The sequence below is a fragment of the Phocoena sinus genome, chromosome 8, assembly GCF_008692025.1.
Source record: "Phocoena sinus isolate mPhoSin1 chromosome 8, mPhoSin1.pri, whole genome shotgun sequence".
In the NCBI taxonomy this organism is placed as follows: Eukaryota; Metazoa; Chordata; class Mammalia; order Artiodactyla; family Phocoenidae; genus Phocoena; species Phocoena sinus.
In genome coordinates this window covers 32,985,869-33,011,859 of record NC_045770.1, presented here as the reverse complement: position 1 = coordinate 33,011,859, position 25,991 = coordinate 32,985,869, and the positions used below count along the sequence as shown (strand labels likewise).

Genomic DNA, 25,991 nt, shown 5'->3' with positions numbered 1-25,991 from the left:
AGGTGACATGGAGAAGGGAAGATCCATTTCAAAATATATTTGAAAATTTTATTTCCTGATGAAAGCCCATCAGTGATTCCCTAAAGATGATGAGAAACTGAGACGAGGCAGAGTCTGGGAAGAGTCATCAGCCCCTGCCTGGCTCCCAGCACCTCTGCTTCACTCCTCTCCCTTCAGCCGTAGCCACCTGACTTTCTGCTGGACACTTGGCAAGTTTCTAAGGCGAGCCCTTCAGCTAGAAGGATTTAAGGAACCAGAGGCCACACCACAGGCTCAGGGATTTAACTTTAACCCTCTGTTTGGGATGACAGCCTTGACTCCAAGTTCTGTTTGCCAAAGAGCTAAGTCCTTAAACCCCTTAGGGTGAATTGATAACCTCTTATTTAGCAGATGCTTTGAGGATCTGATTAAAAATTTTGGGGGGGGTCTCCGAAACTCATCTGGGGTTCATGGACAACTGGTCAGCCTAATAAGCCCTAGTAAATGAAGATGACTAATGCTTAAAATTCCTACTCCCCTTCTCATGGATTAATAAGTTCTGCCTCTGAAGTCTATCATGGTTTTTGAAGCCTCTCTCCATGCTGGCAAACTTCCTCCTTATGGCCTGCCTCTTGGAATTTCTGAATTTTAGCTCTTTGTTAGAATGCCCCCATTAATTCTGATGATTTTCCTTCATACTCCTTCATTACCGGTTCCCATTCCCTTCATATTCTGTGCTCATCTTCTCTGCGGTTCTTCCTCACACCTGGAATTATCCTTTTACATCTGTAGTGCCTCTCTCTCTCTGGAGAGGTATGCAGGTAGCCTATTTCCCCATCTGAGCCTCTTTTATAGCCCATCCTGTCTGGGAACAGTGAACTAGACCATTCTGTAAGATGACACCAGGTATATAAAGAAAAGGTTGTAAAATTGTTTGCTCATAGGTCACAGAAGGAATGATACGAATTTATGAATTCCTGTGATAATATAGGAAGAGAAATGGAAATTGTCCTTCAATTGAAATGTGTTTTCTTCTCTCCCTGTACTGTATCCCGAACTGGGATGGTCTGATGATAAGTCTTCTGTAACGCATGCCTTTCTGGTGACACCACAATCAAGGTCAATGTTAAATTTGTCCTTCTTCCAAAATATTTTCCTGGCTGCTGGATTTTTCCTATTAGAATGTCTGGCCAAACCAAATAGTACTGTCAGTTTAGTCTCCTTCTCATTTCCAGCCGCAAAGTCTCATCCACGGGGTTTTACTTAATTTCCACCCCAATGTTGAGAAGAATAGAAACGGGAGCGATAGAACATGGGCATGTTGCTCTTTAGGTTATACATTTACAAATCAATTTGCAGGAAAAAAGCTTTCAAAATTTCAAAAACAAAGCCCGGAGGAGCTATAAACATAAAAGAACATGAGGATATTTTAGTATCTTTGCAGGGTTTTTTCTGCAGAAATCCAATTCCTGTTGCATAAAGTTTTATACTGCAGAAATGAAGCAGTCTATGCCAGTTTACCTGAGATTTATTTAACAAATAAGCATTAGAGTAAAGCAAAATACTTTAGGGATGCAACTAATCTCATACAGATTGTATGATATCAAGTAGAAAATATAAATAGTCCTGGTGATTCCCATTAAATAATATTCTTACTTTATGATGATCATTTGAGATAATTTTACATTGTTCCAATTAATGTCAAGATCCTACGATAGTTGATCTTTGAACAACATGAGTGTGACTTTGTGGATCCCACTTATATTTGGATGTTTTTCAGTAAATACCACAGTACTACACAATCTGCTGGTTGGTTGAGTCTGAAGATGCAGAACGTACCAAGGCAGGACTGTAAAGTTATATACAGAGTTGCAAAGGTTGTGTGTGTGTGTGTGTGTGTGTGTGTGTGTGTGTGTGTGTGTGTGTGTAGGCGTCCTTAATTCCCAAATTGTTTAAGGGTCAATTTGTACTTACAATAAAACTTCTACAGAATATTCAGATGATATTAGGAATAGATGTTCTTACAGTGTCATTATTCTAAGGAGAATCTAGGTCTAATACAAGGGAAAAAGAGGGGGCATTTATATATTTTTTATAAATTATTTTTGAAGTATACAGAAAACCAGCTTTTTAAACTCAGTTCTCCATTAGCTTTATGATTTTAATGGCCTTTTTTCCCCTCTGTTTATCTATCATATTTTATTTAGAAAGTGATGGTAGCTAACTCATGATTTTAGACCTGTACTACCCAGTATGGTAGCAACTACTTGTGTATATCTATCAAACCCTTGAAATGAGACTAGTGTAGATTAAGATGTGCTCCAAGTGTGAAATAGATACTAGATTGAAAAGGCTTTAGTACAAAAAAATTTTTAAAAAGCGTGTGAAATATCATTAAAACCTCTTCTATATTGATTACATGTTGAAATGATAATCTTTTGAATACATTGTATCAAAATATTAAATTTCACTTGGTTTAAATTTCTTGTGACTACCAAAAAGTTAAAAATTTCACATCGGTTTGCATTTGTGGTTGACATTATATTTCTGTCCAGCAGTCCTAGCTGCAACCTTTGAGATTTGCCAAAAAGATATTTGAGTTCAGGTCTGTAATGGGGGAAAAGAGATCATCAAGAGAGAAACATCATCTCCTGACTCTTGACCGTAAGATCCTCCTACTTCTCAGGGTTGCCCGGAGCTTCTGGGAATTTTGAGGGATTAGGAGAAAAAGCTTGAGAAGTAGCTGAACATGAACAACCTACCTAAGAGAGTTTAACCCCAGTGTCTCAGAAGTCTGTTATGGGACATGAAAGTTTGTGGTTCAGAAAACCAAAAGAATCTTTTTATGACAACTCCTTTATGGTTCATTCAGCTGCAGTTGGTGTATGTTTTGATTATAGCCTTTGAGTGTACTTAGTTGGGACTAATGTTTTGTGAGCAACTACTATGTGTCCCATGTTTTCTGTGTTCTCCCACATGAACCCCACCACAGCTTTATTATTAGTGGTTGTTATCCTTCCAGATGAGGAAGTTAAGTCACAGAAAGATTATTAGTTGCCTGAGGTCACAAACCTAAAGAGGGGGAGAACCAGGAATCGAGAACCCAAGTCTGAAGTTACAGTTTTGTACCACCTACTGCTTTAATGGCTACTTGATTACAAAAATTAGTTCTTCTTAATACTTGCTCTGACCAAATAAAATGGATGACCCTAGAAAATTGGATTGTAAAGCTACTTTGATTCCTTAAAATTAGAAAAAGAAAGTAAGAGATTGACCTTTACTTTGGTAAAGGTACTTGAGTCAGGGCACATACCTGTCCATTCATTCACCTGTTCTTTCATCCTTCTTTCATCATCCTGTTTTAAGTTGTCTCCCCAGGCCACAGGTGACTGGCCACTTTCCATGTAGAGAAAGAAAAGTATAATGGCTGAGTGACAATAAGATGGAATTTGGCTTCAGTGTTAATAACTGTGTGAATTTGGCACGCTTTTCAAAGTCTGTGTGCCTCAGGTTTTTATCTGTCAATCAGGGATAAAAATTTGTATGTAGTTCCCAGGATTGTGATGAGTCTCAACCGATGCAGGTAATGCACAGAGTAATTGCCTGGTTCATTATTAACATCAGCAAGGTATCAGCTAGTGTGAGCTCTCACATGGACTGTTATTACTAGATATGAAAACAGTATTGATGAATCATTTATTAGTGTGGCTTCAAAGCCAGATAAAGCTTTTTCAAAAACACATTTTTAATTTTAACATTCTTCAAAGTATACATCTAAATTCCATAATAACATTTTCATTTTAGAGTATTTTTTAGCCTTCATTTTAGTCTTTTTGAATTATGTTTAAAATTCATATGATAAATGAAAATAAACTATTAAATATAAACTAAAGCACACTGCTTTTGATCCTCTTCCCTTATTCTGCTGAATTTAATTTTAAATCATTTTCTGAAGAAAATTTCAGGTAATTTAGTTAACATGCTTTAGTTTTTTAACTTATTATATCATGAAGTATACTATAAAATGCTTTGTGGGTTCTCTAAAAAATTTGAATAATTTTGAGACTGAACACCAGCTACTTGCTAAGTTAAAAAAAGACTATCAGATAGTATATAGACTTTCAGGTCTTGAAAGTCAAACCTTTTGTGTTCTTTTTCAATATGATTGGTTAGCCTTAATGTAGAAAATTTAATTTAGGGAAAATTAAAGTGAGACTATAAGATAATGTCATTTAAAAAAAAGAAAAACACTGTAGGACTAAAGGTTACATTTGTATCCTGCTGAAAAACCTAAGTGCAATTGTTCTATAAAAATGAAACAATAAAGCTCTCCTCAGCTTGTATATTTTTAAATAAAAACTGTGTTGGTTTTTGGATTTAGTTCTAGATACTGTCATTGAACATCTGAAATTTATAATAGCAGTTAGATAGTGAATAGAATTTTGGGAAAGTAAGAAAAAAGCATTCTATGTGTTTGGCTAACTCATCCCCTTGTACTTCATATATGGGAAAAGAATCTAAAAAAGAGTGGATATATGTATAACTGATTCACTTTGCTGTATACCTGAAACTAGCACAACATTGTAAATCAACTATACTCCAATAAATTTTTTTAAAATAAATTTTAAAATTAAAAAAATTTAAAAAAAAGAAACCAACCAAAAAAAGAAAAAAAAAATCCATCATGTAAAGGCCTGTTCTAAACGTAGCTTCTGCTGGGCTTAATCACATCAATGGCCATGTTACCTTCTTCATTCCCATTTAGTTGAAAAGATAAGCTGACTGTTCTGTTCTTCCTTGGTTTTGTTCCTTTACCACAGAATTTTACCTCTCCCTACTGCCACTTCATCTGAATTCCATCCCCTTGAGATCTTAGAAATTCTTACCTTCAGGAACTCCAGTGAGACTACTGCTGAGGCAGTATATAGCCATGACTTCAAAAAATTTTGGCTTTTTTAATTAATTGAATCTATGTGCATATCTATTCGTTCATTCATTTGTTCTCCCATCCTTCTTTCATCAACCTCTTTTAAAAGTTGTCTCCCTAAGCCACAGTTGACTGACCACTTTCCATCCTTGACTTTCCTTTTTTTCTTCAGTTTTCTCATTTATTGGGTTAGATTTTGATACTTTTTCATTTCCATTCAATAAACTCCTCTGAGCATACATGCATTAGACTTAAAGCACTCTGTAGTCATTCTGAAGCTGTCCTCTAACGTGTTTCTCTTTCCTCCATAAAGAATAGCAAAGACTACAGCAGTAACTTGCAGGTCAGACACCTGTACAGGACGAAAATTGATCCCTTGCCTTTGCCCTACTTTTCCAATCTTCTTAGATTTCAGTGGCCAAATGTAAACATCTTTATAAGATTTTGATCTCTTTTAGTACATTGTGGTGCTCTGTGTATAAGTGTTTGCTTTATTTTTTTAAGAAAAGCTGCCTTATTGGGTTGTATAATAATACACATACCATTCTGTTCACCCAGTTTTAATTTGTTTTTGTCTGTGGTGTGACATAGGTGTCCAACTCTATTCTTTTGCATGTGGCTATCCAGTGGTCCAAGAATTCTTTGTTGAAAAGACTATTCTTTATCCACTGTATGGTCTTGGCACCCTTGTGGAAAATAAGTTGACCATAGATGTATGGGTTTACTTCTAGACTCTCAGTTCTCCTCCACTGATTTATATGTCTGTCCTTGTTCCATATCACACTGTGTTGATTATCCCAGTGCTGCTCAGTTTAGACAGCAGTCATCTGGAATTACTGGAATTACTCCAAATTGCTTCGGAGGTCTGCCCCTCACTCCCATGCTAAACCCTGACACCTTTTTTCACTTTGCTATTCACAGTATCACTGGTAACTGTGAGCCCTTAAGGCTTGAAATCTGGTGATTAATGGGCTGGGAAATTATGAATAGCTGTTCCCTTACTGACTTGTAATGGGTTTTGCTAAATGATTATCTATAAAGGCAGTATCAGTTTTTACATTTGATCAGGTTTTTGGAGTGGAGAAGTCATTTGATTCTAAAGCCCTTGGGAATAATGAAATGCTATATGAGTTTGTCCTGATGATAAAAGTGCCTTTCTTAATATTAAAACCTAATCTGTCTATCTAGTAGTTTGTAGTGACTGTTATTGTTATTTAAAAGTTAAGTTTACTTTAAGGTAAGCTGAGACTGTAGTCTTTTTCCCACCACTCCACCCACTCAGGCACGTTGAACAGAGAAAATGACACGTAGGAGATGCAATTCTTAAAGATTGTCAGGCTGTCCTATTAAGTTTCCTTAATTTAACATCATGGAATTTATTGAGGATGAAATGAATGAGTATATATTCAAACCTAAGAAACATTCAACTTTGCTACCATCTAGAGGCAGTTATTTCATACATGCTGTCTTTATTAAACTTTCCCAGATGCTACTTCCAAAGTAGATGTGAAACAAAAGTAAAAGATAGGTGGTTCTTTGTATATAATTTTTCTGTACCTCCCAAAGAATTGTACTGTTCCTAGTGTGTGCTCAGCATGCATTGTGAGATTAAAACATATTTGTTTGCTACTAAATGAACCTGAATTTTACCAGAAGTTGCCAATAGGAGATGGATCTCAGGGAATTGGGTATTTCATGGGAATATTTACTGCAGATATTCTTAAAGTATCTTCTTTATAAGTTAGATTCTTTGTACTTAGCATGATATTAGAATAGTATCTTTCTTTTATGGCATCCAGTTCCTAATAAGACAGTTTAATTGTGGGCTAATTATAGACATTAAAAAATTAAATAATACTCCTTCCAACAACTTCATAAACTATTATTCAGATATTTAGAAGGCCTAAATACTTCAAAAGTATTTTCTTATTTTGTCTCTGAAAATCTCTAAATCTACACATCCAAGCCTCAGTTAAAGGTAATTTTAATCCTATTTTAAGATACAGTTCTTTTTAGTTGGGCCACAATATGTGCAAACTATATATCTTAAATTATTGGGTAATTTAACAAATATAGCATACTTTTAGTAAAGGATAAGCTATTGAATTTTAATTTTGATAATAATTATTGATGTAAAATTGACAGTGTAAAATAGTTCAAAAATTTGCAAACAATACATTTTTTTTTTTTTTTTTTTTTATGCGTTACGCGGGCCTCTCACTGTTGTGGCCTCTCCCGTTGCGGAGGACAGGCTCCGGACGCGCAGGCTCAGCGGCCATGGCTCACGGGCCCAGCCGCTCCGTGGCATGTGGGATCTTCCCGGACCGGGGCACGAACCCGTGTCCCCTGCATCGGCAGGCGGACTCTCAACCACTGCGCCACCAGGGAAGCCCGCAAACAATACATTTTGACACGTTATCAGGAACTGTTGAACAAGTGAAGGAAATTCTTTAAAATATAACAACTTAAAACCAATTTGAAAGTATATGCTTTCCAAAACGAACATAATTTTGTAAGAAGTTGACTTGTTATAGGAAGAAGAGCATTAGGTCATTGTAGAATCAGTATTTAACTGTTGGAAATCATAACACACACACATACCAGTTGATGCTTAGCTGAATTCTCCTTCTTCCCCAGACAGAGGAAATGACGGGATGTTATTCACATACGAAAATGGTTTCAAATTGTGTTTCTTCCTTAATTTAAAATAATAGTTTACAGACATATTATGCTATTTGAATTAGAAAAACATTAGCCACTTCTCAAAAATATTTTCTAACTTTATTATAGGAAGAAGTTGTGGATGAGATTGAATTGGTGGACATGTCTGTGGAATAAAATCCCAGTGAATTAAATGAAAAAATTTAAGTAAATTATTTTTCAGTTATAACATTTCACATAAACAACTGTGTCCTGTAACTCTATGGAGAACTGCTCTTGCTTTACAAATAAGAACATCATAAATAAGCGCATCTGAATTTGGGATTAGAAGGCTAGGATCATAGAAATTGTGCTTTTCTAAAGGAGATTTTACTCTAGCTCTTACATGAAAGATCTGTATCTAGCACCATGTTTTTGCTCAATTCTTCCCTCTGTTTTGAGTTCTTCCTGCTGCTTAAGTGTTGTCTGTTTAATACCCAAACCAGTACTGCCACCTTGTGATATTTTTCTTAATCTCATCTGGCCATCCTTATTCCTTTCCTTGGGTACTTTTATCTTTAATTTACTGGTTTAGTCTTCCTCACATCTGCACATGTTTGACCTCCCTATTTTGGTTAGAATCTCTTCTATGTTCCTTTGGTCTTTATCCCCATTAATATTCTCTCCTGGATATTTCATCAGTGCATTGGAAGATTAGAGTACTTGACTTGACACCTGTCCATGACAAGACTTAAATATTAAATCACGTCTACCAAAAAGAAAAATTTAACTTCCATGTCTTCTGTTTCACATCCATAATTCTAGTGCCTACTTAGGTAAGGAGATTCAAAATTTGTTAGCTTGAGAGATTAGAATGAAATATAATTTCTCTAATTTATTATATTTGATCATCATTTTTAAAAAACACGTTTTCATGGTTTCTTTTGTATCTCTTTATTTTTGCAGCTTTTGTCATTCCTTCAGGGTTTATTTACTTTTTACCACGAGGGATATGAACTCGCCCAGGAATTTGCACCATATAAACAACAGCTGCAGTTCAACTTGCAGAACGTAAGACTATACCTGTTCTCACTGCCTCTCCTTAGTGAATAAGATGATCCCAGGGCAACTGAGTTATGACCAAATTGAACCTTGGAATCTTTTAAAAACTTATCTAAGTACAAAAAAAGCTTACTCATTTAGAAAAACCACTTATTAAATTTACTAATTTTTTTTATAATTGCTGGTTGAAAGTATGCCAGGAAAGAGTAAATCTTATTAACTCTTTAGAGTTAGAAAAATATATACTGGCAAATTTCATAAAAATAAAAATATCTGAGGTGCAGAAAGATTGGAAGCGTTTGCCTTTATCTAGTGTTTTCATTATTTTACTGGGTGACCTTAGGCAAGTTGTATTTCCTGAGAGGGCAGAATTTCCATATTTGTGAAATGAACAGGTGGACTTTCACACTCTGTCCCTTTCCTCCCTGAAGTTGTACTATTACATAGCTGATATTTAGTGTTTTGTAAAAATAAATTTAAATGTGGGTTTGAAGCATTCATAATAACTGCTTTAAAGCTACAGGGAGAATTATTTACAAACATCCTATCTATTTCTGTCAGGGTTTATTTTGTAAAGTTCTCCAATCAATCCTTTTAATATCTGATTGCATAGTTAGACAAATTCTGACTTATGTATGCTGAACACCAGTTACACTTCAAAAAAAAGTTAGCCAATCCATTTCTGCTTATCAAATATGACAACAAAATCTTAATTGTTGAGGATTTTGTATAAATTAAAAGTTATTTCTGAAACCCTGTCTAGTACTCTGTAGCTAAAATAATTTGTGAAGGTTTCACTTACTTTTCTATAAAAAGCCTGCCTTTCACTCCTTACCTGATTCTTGCCATTATGAAGATGTTCAGCAAATAGAAATATGGAGTTGGAGTGTCCTATGAGAAATATGTGATTGGATTTATTCCACCTGTGTTTCGAGTTTAGCTTTTTATTTAACCTAGATTTTCTAGCAGAATCGATTTCACATTCAATTCATTCCATTGTTTTTCAATATGGAATGCATTTGGGCTTTTTTAGTAAATATTAAAAGGGAAAATTATAAAATCCAAAGTATTTTATTATTTATTTCCATATTAAATGCAATTACAGTAAGATTCCTGGGATTTGAGAACAGGAGACAGGTAAAGTATTAGAAAAAATTCTGATTCTTATGTTTAAAAGGGAAAAGCAGCAAATTAACTTACTTTGAGATTCAGGTCTTTTAGTAGGGGCCATAACAAAATCTTAAAGTTGGGTGGTGATGATTTTTATGTTTCCAAATGAATATTGTTGAGATAATGTGGCCTGAATACAAAATTGATTTTCATAGAGAAAAGCCTTATGCTTTCTGTGTCTTCCCTTAAGTAAACATGCTATGATGTGAATAAGCTATTTCTTACAATAGAAGAAGTTAGAAGTTGGAAACCTGTTCATTTTTATGAGTTAATTTATGCACTGACTTCTTGATAACTATATTAGGATTTCTGAAAAACAAGCTAAGTGATATGTCTTCAGAAAAGTTCTTGGAATAAAAGTGATGAACTTTTTTCTTGGTAAGTGCCACACATATCAAAAGTATGTGGATTTATTTTAACCCCCAAAAGAAATTAAGTCCCTGTGTATCTTCCTTTTTACCTTAGGTATTATGGCATATAGAACTCTATTTAGTATTGTGTATTTGTAAAACTATATGTTGTCCCCTAGGTAATGTTAAGTAGGAAATTGGATGAAACACACACACACACACACACACACACACACACACACACACACACACGGAGATTCAAAGAGAAACATGCAGAAGGTCATTCAGCACAGTTTCACTAAAGTAATTCAAAATTAGAGCCTAGGATTCAACGGAGAGGGCTGTGGATATGGTGAACAGTCCTGAAAGAATCGAGGTTATCCTTTGCACCATTTGCAGTTTTGAAACTTTAGGCTGGAGGTTCCTCAAAACTGGTAGAAAACAATGAAGAAAATTGTTGTTTCTGTTTACTTAAGACAAGGAATAATTTTGAAAGTACGCGACAAGAGGTAGAGCGGTTGATGCAAAGGATGAAATCTGCCAGTCAAGATTACAGACCACCCAGCCAGTGGACGATGGAAGGCTACCTTTATGTCCAGGAGAAACGTGAGTTGCAAAGACAGAAGTTAATGTCTCTTATGATTAACATTCTGTTTCTGTGAGAAGTGAGTTGGTTAGTTTCTTTTCCTTCAAGTAGGAAGACTGAAATTCCTGACAGCTTTATCCTACTTAGTCTGCTCTGCCCACCACTGCCACCTAAGTGTGGAAGTTCTTCCCCTTTGCACCATCAGATTCTCTAAGTTGGTATGTTATTGAACTTGGAACTTACACTTTTCATGATGATATAGTAACACGAGTTCAAGTTTAGAATTTAATTGTGATATCTAATCTCAATTTAAAGTTTCATGGAGAATTAAAAATCAAAGCCTTTATCAGATGAATCATCTTGGTGACTTTGGTAATAGTTTTCCCCTTCAGCAGCATTATTTCATTTAATTCTGTGCTCTGACAGTTTTCAGGAGTAAAGTTGGCAATTATGTAATGTCAAACTGGCACTCTTTACTTCCTGATGTTAGGAAATAAGCATCAGACCCAATAGAACACTACTATAATTGCCTCACACTAAGAAAGTTTTTTCTCACAAAAATTAATAAAAAGCCCTTCAAACTTGTATAACTAGGGTCCTTTCTTGTCATAAAGTAGAACGAGTGTGACTAAATTAACTCTCTATTTCAAACCAGAATGCCCTAAAGCACTCTCTTACTGTTTGTGCGAAAGGAACAGTTGTTTTTTATTTCCAGTGCATCATGGACCAGTGTCCTCGTAAAACACAAAATTACGTGCTTGTATTTTGCAGTAATCTCAAATTGCTCTGAAAGTTTTGAAATGCTTATTCTCACTTTCTGTACTTTTTCTCACATACTGGGACTAACAGACTACATGCAGTAGCACTGCTCCAAGTCTCCCTATCCGTAGACAATACATCAATGTAGTTGTTTTGGTTAGAAGACATTATAGTTAAAGGGTTTGAGATGCGGAAGCTGTAGATGTTTGGTTGACTGTGAAAGTTTTTTGGACATGATACAAAATGATCACTAAAATGCCAACATATTTTATATTTTACATGCCTAGGTGATGCTCATTTGTTCCTTAGCAATATGCAAGCGAATAACAGTTTGATCCAGTTATCTTGGCAAACATTTATTACTACATAGGTGGTAGAGGGCTGCTGGCTCAGGAGGTCCGGTTCCAGGACTTCCTGTCTCGTAACTATCTACGTTTGACCAGTCTGCTGCTTTCAGATGTTAAAATGGTAAATCTGATTACCTGCCTATCTATTCTCTAATTAGAATATCATAAATAGGTTTTACCAAAATTTCTTGAAAAAGACCGATTCTTTGGTCATATATACAGTATATGGATTTGACTCAGGACTCTAAGGTAATGTTTGAATACTGAATAATTATTCCATATTTGAGAGCCTCACTGTGAGGGCACCTGGAGGGGAGCTCACATTTTGCTGAGTGGAAGAATTTGTGGATAATGAGGCCTGTTCAAACCTGCATCTGGTAGAGGAGGTGCCATCCTCTTGCCTGAAGAGTTTTTATTCATTTTAACTCAGTAATACTTTATTTCTTGAGATTCCCCCCCTCATTGTTAACACAGTTGTTGAAAGCTTTGTGAGTATACAATATCTTGTTCTAAACAAAAAAGCTTTGGATTACCTAGCAAAATTCTTGTGTACATAACCTTCAAATATGCCCTGTTCAATTGCTACTTGGGAGTTTATCCATTGGGTGGTGCTGTGGTTTGCTTACCCATTCCCCAGCTGTTGGAATTTGGATCAAACTAAAAGCATAGTTCCTACCATACGACCCAGCAATCCCACTACTGGGCATATACCCTGAGAAAACCATAATTCAAAAAGAGTCATGTACCAAAATGTTCATTGCAGCTCTATTTACAATAGCCAGGACATGGAAGCAACCTAAGTGTCCATCAACAGATGAATGGATAAAGAAGATGTGGCACATATATACAGTGGAATATTACTCAGCCATAAAAATAAATGAAATTGAGTTATTTGTAGTGAGGTGGATGGACCTAGAGTTTGTCATACAAAGTGAAATAAGTCAGAAAGAGAAAAACAAATACCGTATGCTAACACATATATATGGAATCTAAGGGGAAAAAAAAAGGTCATGGAGAACCTAGGGGCAAGACAGGAATAAAGTCACAGACCTACTAGATAATGGACTTGAGGATACGGGGAGGGGGAAGGGTAAGCTGGGACAAAGTGAGAGAGTGGCATGAACATATATACACTACCAAACGTAAAATAGATAGCTAGTGGGAAGCAGCCACATAGCACAGGGAGATCAGCTCAGTGCTTTATGACCACCTAGAGGGGTAGGATAGGGAGGGTGGGAGGCAGGGAGATGCAAGAGGGAAGAAATATGGGGACATATGTATGTGTATAACTGATTCACTTTGTTACAAAGCAGAAACTAACACACCATTGTAAAGCAATTATACTCCAATAAAGATGTTTTAAAAAATAAAAATAAAAGCATAGTTCCTTTAATAATTTCAGGGCTGGATGGGTGGACAAAATGCAGTGTTTTATGCACCTGTCTGATGTTGGTATCTTTTGTTCTAAGATACCTGACTTCTCCTCTGAGTCAGGCTGAACTGATCATAAAGTCCTTTGTGGCACTGACCTTTTTTTTCTGAGAGTTCCTGTCCCTCTAAATGATAACATCTACTCTTAGGCTACAAAACTCAGGTAAATCTTCAACTCTAGTGTCTCTCTGTAGCCTGGGACCAAGTCTGTCCGTTTATCTTGTCGATTAACTTTGAACCCACACCTTCTCTCCATCTCCACAGTCTTGCAGTGACCTCCTAACTGTTCTCTTTTCACCTCCAGGCTTGTCCAGCTCAGTGCATTCTCAGAGAGCTTCCAGCAGCTCCCTGCAGTGCTTGCTTGGTTGTGCCTCTCCTGTGATGGCCCTGGCCGTGCATGGCATTCAAGTCTCTCACAGTTGGGCTCCTCTCTTTTTAGCATCCTCTCTTATGATGTTGTCTTCCTGCTCCCACGGCAGCTTCCATCTCCATTTTTCTCTATATCTACCTGTGTTATTTTTATAGCTTTAGCGAGGTAAACTTGGCATGCATCAAACTGCACATATTTAAAAAGTACAGTTTGATCAGTTTTGCCATATGTATGCACCTGTGAAGCCATCACCACAATCAACATAATGAACATATTCATCACCTTCAGAAGTGTTCTTATGCCCCAATATAATCCCTCCCTCCTTTAATTCCCACTTACCATCCACCCCTCTTCCACTTGCCTAGGGATTTAAAAAGAAAAAATGAATGGATTTATATGCTGTTGGAATTATTTTTCTATAAGGGACAAGTATGCAAAGCCCCTTTCTACTTGGAATCTTTGAAAGGATTTATATTAAGAAAATCTGACCAGTTCACTAAGACATATTGATTGTACTCTTGCTGTCGCTGAATAAGTCCTGTGGGGAACAGAAAATGAGATGAAAAATATGGCTTCAGGGTGTTTATTCTGTAATGGAAGGCACAAGATTAACTCACACAACTAGCAGCCAGTGATCAATAGTAAATATCAGAGCTGTAAATTGAGTGATAAATGGAGATGGATGTAATGGGGTGGTAGCAGATTATTGCTGTTTAGACATAGCATTCCACTTTATCTGGATATGTGGTTTGTATGTTACCCACCTCTAGGCAGAACTATGTTGGAATTTTATGCTACCTGTTAACTGGGTGATTCTCGGTAGGCAACTTTCTGAGTTCAGTCTCCTCATTTATAAAAGAGGGATATTTATATCTGTCTCACAATAATATTGCAGGAATTAGAGATAGTGTATGTAAAATGTCTTTGTTATCAGTAGTGGTGCATAATAATACCACTGTGCTTCTTGGAGCCCTTACTATTCTGTGTAATTTATATTTGTCTCATTTAATTCTTAAGACAACTCCTGAAAAATATCATTCCTCTGAAAAGAACAACTCCAATCACATGTCCTATTGATGAAGAAAGTAGCACCATCTGCAGCTCTTAAGCTTTATTTTCTTTTATGTAAAATGTACTTTATAATGTCTGACTTTAAAAGTTCCTAGATAAAATGTTGGCACTTAGTAGGTATTCAGTGAATGTTAATTCCCTCCCATTCCACAGACATCATCTCAGCAACCTCAGATGATCACTGGGTAAAATCTTGTTTTGTTTTGCAACTTTAGAGCTATAATAAATTCTATTTACCCAGACTGTTTTTAGGGACTTCAGAATTGCTTGCCTAAGAACGTCTGCCCTGGCCTGGTGCCAGGCAACTTTAAAGAAAGCAGCATGTGTGTGCAGCACACTTGAAGATTGAATGCATGAGGTTCTGAACTTAAGATGGAGGCAGGAAAAACACCTTGGGTCTAAAATGTCATCAGAGTGTTGCAGCAGCTTTATTTAAAAATTACAGTTAATATTGCTTCATAAATCGCTTCCTAAGTAGTAAAGTCACTATAAGGATTTCTATCCAGCCACTTTCCACTAATCAGCTCTAAGCCTGTAAGTGTTTTACACCACATGTAACAGAGTTATCAACAAGTATTGTTAAGTATTATAGCGTGAAATGGTCCCAAAACAGAATTGAAGTTAATTGTAGTAATCTTTTGTGATTATCAAGTATATAGCTGCACCCCATAATTTTAAAATCTGGAGTGGTTAAAGCTAAACATGACACCAAGGGCACTATTATTATAGAAAAAAAATTCAAATGGCTCATGAAACACTTTTCTCAAGTGGTGCATCTTTACAATTCAGTTTCTTGCTTTTGGATATATGGTTGTAAAACCAAGCCAGCAATAACATTGTACATAATTGTTGCTAGAGAGATCCAGGTGTTAAGCCAAATGGGACCCTACATGAAGAAGCTATAGGAAACAAACTCCATTTTCAACCCTCTCAGCCCTCTACGGCATTTGGGTGCAGGATAATTGGCTTCCCTGGGGAAAAGCTGAAGGTTTTCTACCCGGGTCATGAAAAAATTGAACTTATGGTGCATCCCTGTGCCCTGGTGAAGCATCATTAAACAGTTTTTAAGACTACTGGATGATTAAGTGGCACACTATGGGAAAGGGTTGCACACCACAGCAGGATTGTGTTTATGGGGAAAAAGAAAGTGAGCAGTTTACATATACAGCTTTTAATATAAATGGTAGAAATTATTTTCCTTTTAAAGAGTAATTTGAATTCACTTTTTTCAGATTAGTGTTAAGAGGAAATAACTCTATGGTCAGTAAAGTCTTAGAGAAAGATGAGTGATTCATTCCTTCTTTCACTTAACAAATCTTTATTGAGGAACAACTGTATGTCTGTCCCTGTTCTAAGGATTAAGAATATACTAGTCAGCAGGACATCACTTGTTCCTGTTCTCATAGAGCCTTAGTGATGGAGACAGACAATAAATTGGGTGAATTAGTAAAATGTTAGTCATATCAGTGGTAAAGTGAAGAAATAAAGTTAAAACAAGAAAGAGACATAAGAAATATCAAGGTGAGGGTGTTGTGATGTTAGCTATCTCTACAGAAAAGGCCATTTTATAAAGGTGACATTTAGTAAAAGACCTGAAAGAAATGACATTGTCATGCAGCTATCTGAAGGAAAAGTAGTCCAGTTAAGTGCAAATGCTCTGGGGTAGAAATGCATTCACTGAGTGCTGAGATCAGCAAGAGGGCCAGTGTAGCTGGAGTAGAGTATATGAGGCAAAAGGCAGTGAGATCAATACTGAGGAGCCAGATCATGTGGGGCCTTTGGTTTTTATCTGGGGTAATGTGGGAAATGACTGGAGAGTTTTGAACAAAGGGGTGAAATGACCTGGCTAAATTTTTAGCAGGGTATTTCTGGCAGTTTCAAAAATAGAGGACAAAGATAGAAGTAAGAAGACCTGTTATAGTACCTCAGACTGTCATTTCTCATGCTTCCTACCTCTACGGGATGCAAGTATACCACTTTTACAGATGAGATAACTGAAGTTCAGATCTAAAGTAACTCTTGAGTTTACAGAGTGAGTGTCGGTACTGTAAATAAAGCCAAGTTGTTTGGCTGCAAGACACTCTACCCTACACCACTCTTGCTCCAGACTAGCCTTTCTCACTCACAGTAAGCATTCCCAACTTGCATGGTCTATGGAAATACTCAGTTGTGTTTCATAGCATCGAAAACTGTACAAACTTAGATACAGATCATTTATTAACAATCTGTAATGTTTGTTTCCTTACACTAGGACCGCTTGGTTTTACATGGATTAAACACTATTGTACATATGATAAGGGAAGTAAAACATTTACAATGAGTGTTTCAGAAATGAAATCCAGTGGGAAAATGGTGAGTTGTTTTTGTTTTTTAATTGAGCTTGTTATTTAAGTAATGGAAGCAAAACAAACAAAAATCATGTGTGTTTATTTTTCTAATAAACGTGCTCATAAGTTTTAAAAATTGAAAAGTCAAAAATTTTTCTCTCTTTAGTGACCTTGAAGACTTATAAAGAGTGGCCAGGATTTTTCTTTTATTTTGGCCGTGGAATGTTTATAAGCAGTTATATTAAATGTAGGGACACCTTGGTAGGTGTCATCTCCTATCCCTGGCAGCAGAGTTGTTTGCGTTGTTGGTTGGCCAGCAGCCCATAGAGACTGTCAGTGGCTGGTCCAGGCTCACTGCGTCTGCATCTTTCTTCCAGGTGGTCTCTTGTGGGAGCCCGGGTTTGCCCCTGCATGCCACTTCCTTTTCTGCACTGTGTACTACTTACTGAAACGCTGGCCAGCAAAGTTTCTCAGAAGAAATCAATCAATGCTTATTTACCCCTAAAGTAAATCAGTCACTGAATGTCTCGCATGGGTAGTGAACAGTACAGAACAAAGTGTACCTTATATGCGGAAGTGCTACAGAATACAACGCCTTTATTGCATGTAGTGTACACTCTTTTTGTGAGTTAAGATATGAATATGGCAAACAATTGGACCTGTGAATTAAATAATTGAGCCGTCATCTAAGAATCCTAGAGCTGGGAGTTATCCTAAAGATTATTTAGGCTAGCCTCATTTTACCTGATTAAAAAATAAAGACAATAGAAAGTAAGTGACTTACTCAGCTAATTTGTGGTATAGATCATGGCAGAGGTAAATGTTGATCTAACTTAGACACATACTCAAATACATCAGCTGAAACTTATTGTGCTTGGGCATTCATTAGAGTCTAATAATTCAAAGTAAGAGACATAAAATAAAGGAGAACATACCAGAGAAAAAGAAACCTTAGATGGCTACTCTCACAAGAAGTTATTAAATGCTATAATCATGCCTAGTTTCTACTCTAAAAGTTTCATAAGAAAAGATATTGCCCAAAAGTCAGTTTATGTGACAGTCAGTGAGCTAATAATAAATAGACCAAGCCAGAGTTCTATTAATAAAAGAGATTTGCAACCAGAGACAATAGAATTAACCAGGCATTAGGTAAATATTCCCCTTAAAATTGACTGGCATTTCAGGTATAGAAGAGAATTATGAATTGAGCCTATGTTGGATCCTGTCAAAAGAGGTTTAGTTTAGTTTTAGCAGCAGACTACTAGTCGGTTACCAGCAGGGGAATCACGTGGTGTGCATGATAGTAATAGCATTATAGCAAGTATCTACTAGAACTTTATTATTTTGGTAGCTCTCTTGAGGTTTTGAGCCAGCTATCATTTAATACTCTACGGCTCCAATACAAACACACACACACACATATTATAGTATAATTTAACTTTATAAGTAAATATGTTGAAGGGTACTAGACAGGCATGTCACAGAATTCTTTGAATAAAACATGTATATGTGATTAATTTATTAATAAATGGTTTGGTGTATTACAGTTGGGCAGTTAACATTAGGCAGAAGTCTTTGTATTTATAGAAACAGGATGTGATTATGATCTTTATACATAAACTGTACTCTAAGTTGTCATTTTAATATGGAAACTTTAGGTGGTGTATTTAATATATTTCAGTTCACCTTGTCATCATGTCAGTAATGTGCTCCACTTCTTGTTTCAGAATGGCCTCGTTACTAGCTCACCAGAAATGTTTAAATTAAAATCCTGTATCCGACGAAAGACAGATTCAATTGATAAACGATTCTGCTTTGACATAGAAGTAGTCGAAAGGTTTGAACTTTTCACTTTATATTTTTTAATAATCTAAATTATTTGTTTCTATGTATAGATGTAAATATGGAACAGCATAAAGTGCTTGTTTTTCAATCTCTTTTTTAAAGACAATATATATGTTTATTTCATTCTTTCACTTGTTTATTCAACAAATAAGTATTGCATGATGCTTTCGAAAAAATAACTCAGACACAGAGTGCTACCAAAGGGTAATATCACTCAGAGAAGAATCTGGAAAAATCAATAAAGATGACTGCCTTAGGAGAAAGTGCATATTGTGGACCGAGGTCCCCATCAAAATGAAGAAACCTGACGGCATTGTTCATGGCTCCTGGGTCAGCCTTTTTGTATGATTTTGAAATCTAGTGGTCTTGTTCCCAAGGAATAATAAGACACAACTGCAAATTCCATAAGCTTCCTTTAGCCAGTGAAAATCAGTGCCTACCATGTACACAACACTGTTCTGGGCATTCTTAGCCACAGAATATTGGGAGAGACATAAAGCTCTTTGTGCATTCAAGCTTATCATGTAGTGGAATTATTTAGCTCTGTTCCTTTATTGTTTCAATACAAGTAGAATAGAAACAAAATAAGGAGGAGTATGTTTCTTGATCTGTGTTGCATTCCATAATCTATTTTTCTTCCCCTGCATTACCACTATGCTTTTCTGAATACCTCTAGCTTTGTGTGTGTGTGTGTGTGTGTGTGTGTGTGTGTGTGTGTGTGTGTATACACTGTATATATACTCTGACATATTATATACACTGTTATATACTATAGCTTATGTACGATAGCTTGTTAACTGTTTAGTAGGGCATGGCCTTGTTCTTATGCTTCTTTAAAATAGTGTTAGCTATTTTGGCCCTGTGTTCTTATGCTTTATAGATCTGCTTATTAAGTTTCCCTTTCTCTCCAAAACATCCTTTGGGATTTTTGACTGGAGTTCCATTAAAGTTATTAAATTTCAATAAATTAATCAATGGTGAGTTGAACTCTCCCAAGGACTTTACATATCTTTTACATATATATTTTTTTCAGATTTGTTTTTGGGTATATTCTTTTTATTTAAATTTTGAATAAAGTTCTTTAGTAGAAACTCTTTTTTTGTTTTATGGTTAAGATTGCCATAGAGAAAGGCTATTAATTTTTTTTTTTATATATCAATCTATATACAGTACAGTTGTTGAACTCTTGGTTTTAATAGTTTTGTGGTAGGAACTTCTGGTTTTTCTATGTAGATAAATACCAACATGTTAGTGGTTTCTCTTTTCTTTTTTCCGACACTTTCTAGATATATCCTTGGAGCACACTGTTAAACTCTGTGCTTTAGTTGTTTCATCTGTAAAACAAGGATAATCAGTACCCACATCAAAGGGTTGTTGTGAGGAATAAATGAGATAATAAAGGAGACATACTTATAACACAGTGCTTGGTGCATAATAAACAGCCAACAAGTATTGATTGTTGTTATTATTTGTGTTTTACACTGACTTAAATTCTCTAAGATAAAATTACCTTGATCTTTATAATACATTTTCCCTTTTCCTATCAGTCTAATGAGCTGTTTTCCTGTTTACTTAGAGATATATGCCTTTATCACAGTTTTAACTCACTCCAGGCTTTTAACCACACAATATTTAAATGAAATTTCCTTCTTCATGTACCTTTTCTCAGAACCCTCTAGTTTTCTTTTTATCTTATGGACAGCCTCCACAATTAATTAGATTAATTTTACTTTTTTCTGAATTTTCTATTTTTCTCTCTCTTATATTGGTTTCCTTCCTCCCTTTGCTTGCTTGTTTCTTGAAGCACATCCTCAAGTTGCTATCTCAGAATGGGTGCATGGGAGAGAGTTGTTTTTATACATATTAATTGTAATATTGTGATCATTGTATATGTAAACACTTTGGTTTTAGTGTCTTCTTAATAATTGACTGGTTATAGTATAAGGCTTTCCATATTGCTACATACTCATTGTAATTATTTTTAGTGACTAGTTGTACCACGTTGGGTCATAATCTTAATCATTCTCATACTGTGGAATGTTTTGGTGCTTTTGAACTTCTGTGAATGTAGCTTTTCATCCTTTTTGGTCATTTCAGGGGAAATAGTATGAGCCTAAGCTCCTTCAGATAGTTTTATACCTAAAACACTTATTGATGTCATTTTTTAAATTCCTTCTTTTTTCTTCTCTTTCCTATCTTCTTTTCTCTCTTTTCATTTCTTTTTTCTCTTTCCTGCTTTTTCTTTAAATTTTACTTTTAAAGTTAGCTAAGAATTTTTAAAAAATAATTAATGTGTAAAGGCATAAAAGTAGTAAATTGAATATATAAAATATTTTTTAATAGGCATGGAATCATCACATTGCAAGCCTTTTCAGAAGCTAATCGGAAACTCTGGCTTGAAGCCATGGATGGGAAGGAACCGGTAGGGATATGACATATTCTGTAATTTAGATTTTATTGTTCTAATAATTGCAAAGTACATCTGAAAAAAATTTTATATGTCTATAGTGTATTTGAAAATATTAAAATAGCAAATAGAGGAGTAGAGACTCTTACTGTTTTCCTAGTGTTGCGTCACTGGCACATAACACCAACTTCTTAATTCATTTCCCCAGGGGACTTCCAGGACTAATTTAAAACCCTAAAATTACTTTAAAAAATTACTTATTATCATTAATTTGGCTACATTGATTAGATTATTTTATTTAGTTAATAATTCTTGAGTGCCCACTCTGCAAGGCTTGTGCTAGGCTTTATAATCAACATGATGAACACGTTTCAGGGAAAGAACTAATCCTGGTCCTAGACCATTGTTTAAAAATCTCCTTTGCTAAAACTGTTTGTGGCTTGACATTTTCCCTCTATCCAGATCCCCATTTTTATAATAGTTATTTTGATGTTGACATAATTTACTTAAAATTATCAGGGAGGCTTATATAAAAAAGGGAATAAATCATTGATAACTTTTGTGAAGAACACTGCAATAAATGATTAGAGGCATGAGCACACAGAGCAAATAGGATGCACCAGCCTGTCCCTTGAAAACTATCTTTTAAATGGCAGAGAACCTGTGACCATTCTTCTGAAAAGTACCTATGCAACAACACAGCTACACAAAGTGTGGTCCCCAGACTGAGTCCATCCAACAAACCGTTACCAGGCTACAATAAGATGAGTGCAGAGATTATGATTAAGCATCTGGAAAATTTTATAGCAATGAGAAATCATTTTACATCTGTTGAATTTAATAATAAAAAATTTGGACTCTGCATCTATTCTTTATTATGTGTATTACCTTTAAATTTTATTGTAATTTATAAAAATGTCAGTCAGTGACAGATTAAAAATTAAAAACAAAGGAGATTGGTTCTTTACCACTAACAGTTGAGGGGCAAGCCCTGACCTAGAAGAAATTTAGAAGACAGTGTGATAGCTCAACAAGTACAAGTTAGGATTGTACACACTGAGAAAAAAACGCTAAGCAGATAATTTAAGGAAGGAACAATCAGGTGAAATCCATCATGAGATACTTCCTGAAGAAGGGAAATTATGCATCATGTTGGAGAATAGAATAAGATGCTTAGATCAGAGGGAAAGAGGTAAAACTTTGCCCAGGGCAGGACAGCCGGGGATGGAAAGGAGTGGGAGGCTTGGAAGTCAGGCTGGGGAGATGGCATTGTGGACACAGTAGTTGTAAGACCTTGAAATCAAGACACTCCCTTTGTGTATCAATGTACCAATATCACCCTGGTAATCTTCTGTGCTGGGTCATTAATTGCAAGTAACTGACTGACTTCCTTTGTTTTTTAGATTTATACTCTGCCTGCGATTATTAGCAAGAAAGAAGAAAGTAAGTCATTCTAATAATTATTTCAAATGTTATCACATAGATTTTTTTTTAGTTGGAGTACCATGTTAGTTTCAGGTGTACAACATAGTAATTTAATCTTTGTATACACTGTGAAGTGATTACCGCAATAAGTCTAGTACCATCTGTCACCATACGATTGTCCCCCTTCATCCATTTCACCCACCCTCCAACCCCCTTCCCTTCTGATAACCATGAATCTGTTCTCTATATCTGAGTTTGGTTTCATTTTCTTTGTTTGTTTTGTTTTGTATATTCCACATATAAGTAAAATCATATGGTATTTGTCTTTCTCTGACTTACTTCACTTAGCATAATGCCTTTGAGGTCCCTCCATGTTCTTGCAAATGGCAAAGTTTCCTTTTTTGCAGCTGAGTAGTTGTCCATTGCGTATATATAGCATGTCTTCTTTATCCAGTCCTCCACCAATGGAAATTTAGGTTATATCCATATCTTGGGTATTGTAAATAATGCTGCAATGAACATAGCAGTGTATATATCTTTTTGAATTAGTGTTTTCATTTTCTTTGGATAAATACCCAGAAGTAGAATAGCTGGATCATATGGTAGCTCTGTTCTTAAACTTCGAAGTACCTTTTTACTATTTTCCATAGTGGCTGCACCAATATACTTTCCCACCAATAGTGTACAGAGTTTCTCTTCTCTCCACATCCTCTACAAAACTTGTTATTTCTTGTCTTTTTGATGATAGCCATTATAGCAGGTGGGAGGTGATATTTCATTGTGGTTTTGATTTGTATTTCTCTGATGATTAGTGGTGTTGAACATCTTTTCATTTGCCTGTGGGCCGTCTGTATGTGTTTTGGAAAAAATATCTACATAGATCCTCTGCCCATTTTTTAATAAAATTGTTTTTCACTATTGAGTTGTTTGAATTCTTTATATATTTTGGATATTAACTCCTTATCATATATGATTTGCAAATATTTTCTCCCATTCAGTAGGTCACCACTACATTTTGCTGATGGTTTCCTTTGCTGTGCAGAAGCTTTTCTGTTTGATGTAGTCCCACTTGTTTATTTTTACTTTTGTTGCCTTTGCTTTTGGGGTCAGATTCAAAAATTCCATGCCAACACTGATATCAAGGAGCTCATTGCCTATGTTTTCTTCTAAAAGTTTTATGGATTCAGGACTATTTTAAGTTTTAATCCATTTTGAGTTGATTTTTGTGTGTGGAATAAGATAGTGGTCTAGATTCATTTCTTTGCATGTGTCTGTCCAGTTTTCCTAGCACCATTTATTGAAGAGACTGTCTTTTTCCCACGGTATATTCTTTACTCCTTTGTCATAAATTATTTATTCATATATATATATATATATATATATATATATACATATATGGGTTTATTTCTGGGCCCTCTACTCTGTTCCATTGATTTATGCATCTGTTTTTATGCCAATACCATACTGTATTGATTACTATAACTTTATAGTTTAGTTTGCATACAGGGAGTTTGATACCTTCACCTTTTTTTTTTTTCTTTGACTTTTTTTTTTTTTTTGGTTTGTTTTTCTCATGATTCTTTTGTCTATTCAGGGTCTTTCATGGTTCCATACAATTTTAGAATTATTAATTCTACTTCTGTGATAAATGATAGGGATTACATTGAATCCGCAGATTGCCTTGGGTAGTATGGTCATTTTAATGATACTCATTTTTCCAATTCATAAGCATGGTATACCTTTCCATTTGTTTGTGTCATCTTAAATTTCTTTCATCAGTGTCTTAGAGTTTTCAATGTACATCTTTCACCTCCTTGGTTAAATTTATTACTGGATATTTTACTCTTTTTGATGCAGTTGTAAATGAGATTGTTTTCCTAGTTACCTTTTCTGATATTTTGTAATTAGTTTATAAAAAGGCAACAGATTTCTGTATATTGATTTTGTATCCTGAAACTTTACTGAATTCATTTATTAGTTCTAAGAGGTTTTTTTGGTGGAGTCTATAGTTTGTTTTCTCTATACAGTATCATGCCATCTGCAAATAGTGACATTTTTTCTTCTTCCTTTCCAATTGGGATTCCTTTTTTTTTAGCCTAATTTCTGTGTCTAGGACTTCAAATATTATGTTGAACAAAAGTAGTGAGAGTTGACATCCTTCTATAGTTCCTAATCTTAAAGGAAAAGCTTTCATCTTTTCACCATTGAATATGATATTGCCTGTGGACTTGTCATATATGGCCTTTATTATGTTAATGTATGTTCCCTCTATACCCACTGTGTTGAGAGTTTTCATCATAATTGGAAGTTGAATTTTGTCAGATGCTTTCTCTGCATCTATGGAAATGATCATATGATTTTTATTCTTCATTTTGTAAATGTATGTATCATGTTTATTGATTTGTGGATGTTGAACTAGCCTTGCATCCTTGGAATAAGTCTCACTTGATCATGTTGTATGATTCTTTTTATATATTGTTGAATTCAGTTTGCTGATATTTTGTTGAAGATTTTTACATCTATTTTCATCAGGGGTATTGGTTTTCTTTTTTGTGGTGCCCTTGTCTGATTTTGGTATCAGAATAATGCTGGCTACATAAAATGAGTTTGGAAATGTTCCCTCTTCTTCAATTTTTGGATGAGTTTGAGAAGGATAGGTATTGAATCTTTGGATGTTTGATAGAATCCATGGGTGACACTCTCCGATCCTGTACTTTTGTTTGTTGGGATTTTTTTGCAATCTCTTTACTAATAATCAGTCTATTCAGATATTTTATTTCTTTATAATTAAGTCTTGGAAGATAATATGTTTCTATATTCTAGGTTATCCAATTTGTTGGCATATAATTGTTCTTAGTAGTCTCTCATGATCCTTTGTATTTCTCTGGTATCAGTTGTAATTTCTCCACTTTCATTTTCGACTACTTATTTGAGCCCTCTCTCTTTTATTCTTGGTTATTCTAGCTAAAGATTTGTCCATTTTGTTTATCTTTTCAAAGAACTACCTCTTGGTTTCATTGATTTTTTAAAAATTTTTTTTAGTCTCTGTTTTATTTATTTTCACACTGATCTTTATTATTTCCTTCCTTCTACTACCTTTGGACTTCATTCTTCTTTTTCTATGTACTTTAGGTTTAAAGTTAGATTGTTTGAGATTTGTCTTTTTTCTTTAGGTAGGCCTGTATTGCTATAAACTTCCCTCTTACAACAGCTTTTGCTTTGTCCCATAGATTTTGGAATGTTGTATTTCCATTTTCATTGTTCATATTATTTATTGATTTCCCCTCGGATTTCT

At 35.2% G+C, this 25,991-nt stretch overlaps 1 protein-coding gene across 2 annotated transcripts in view; it reads left to right on the top strand.

Moving 5' to 3' along the window:
- ARHGAP42 (Rho GTPase activating protein 42) overlaps positions 1 to 25,991 on the top strand; it is a 284,736-nt gene that overhangs the window by 213,374 nt on the left and 45,371 nt on the right. For both annotated transcript variants that reach the window (XM_032641263.1, XM_032641264.1), the window contains 6 exons: positions 8,513 to 8,617; positions 10,605 to 10,734; positions 16,944 to 17,044; positions 18,747 to 18,856; positions 21,208 to 21,286; positions 22,675 to 22,714. In XM_032641263.1, the coding sequence (XP_032497154.1) occupies positions 8,513 to 8,617; positions 10,605 to 10,734; positions 16,944 to 17,044; positions 18,747 to 18,856; positions 21,208 to 21,286; positions 22,675 to 22,714 (565 nt within the window). The remainder of the gene's footprint in view (positions 1 to 8,512; positions 8,618 to 10,604; positions 10,735 to 16,943; positions 17,045 to 18,746; positions 18,857 to 21,207; positions 21,287 to 22,674; positions 22,715 to 25,991) is intronic.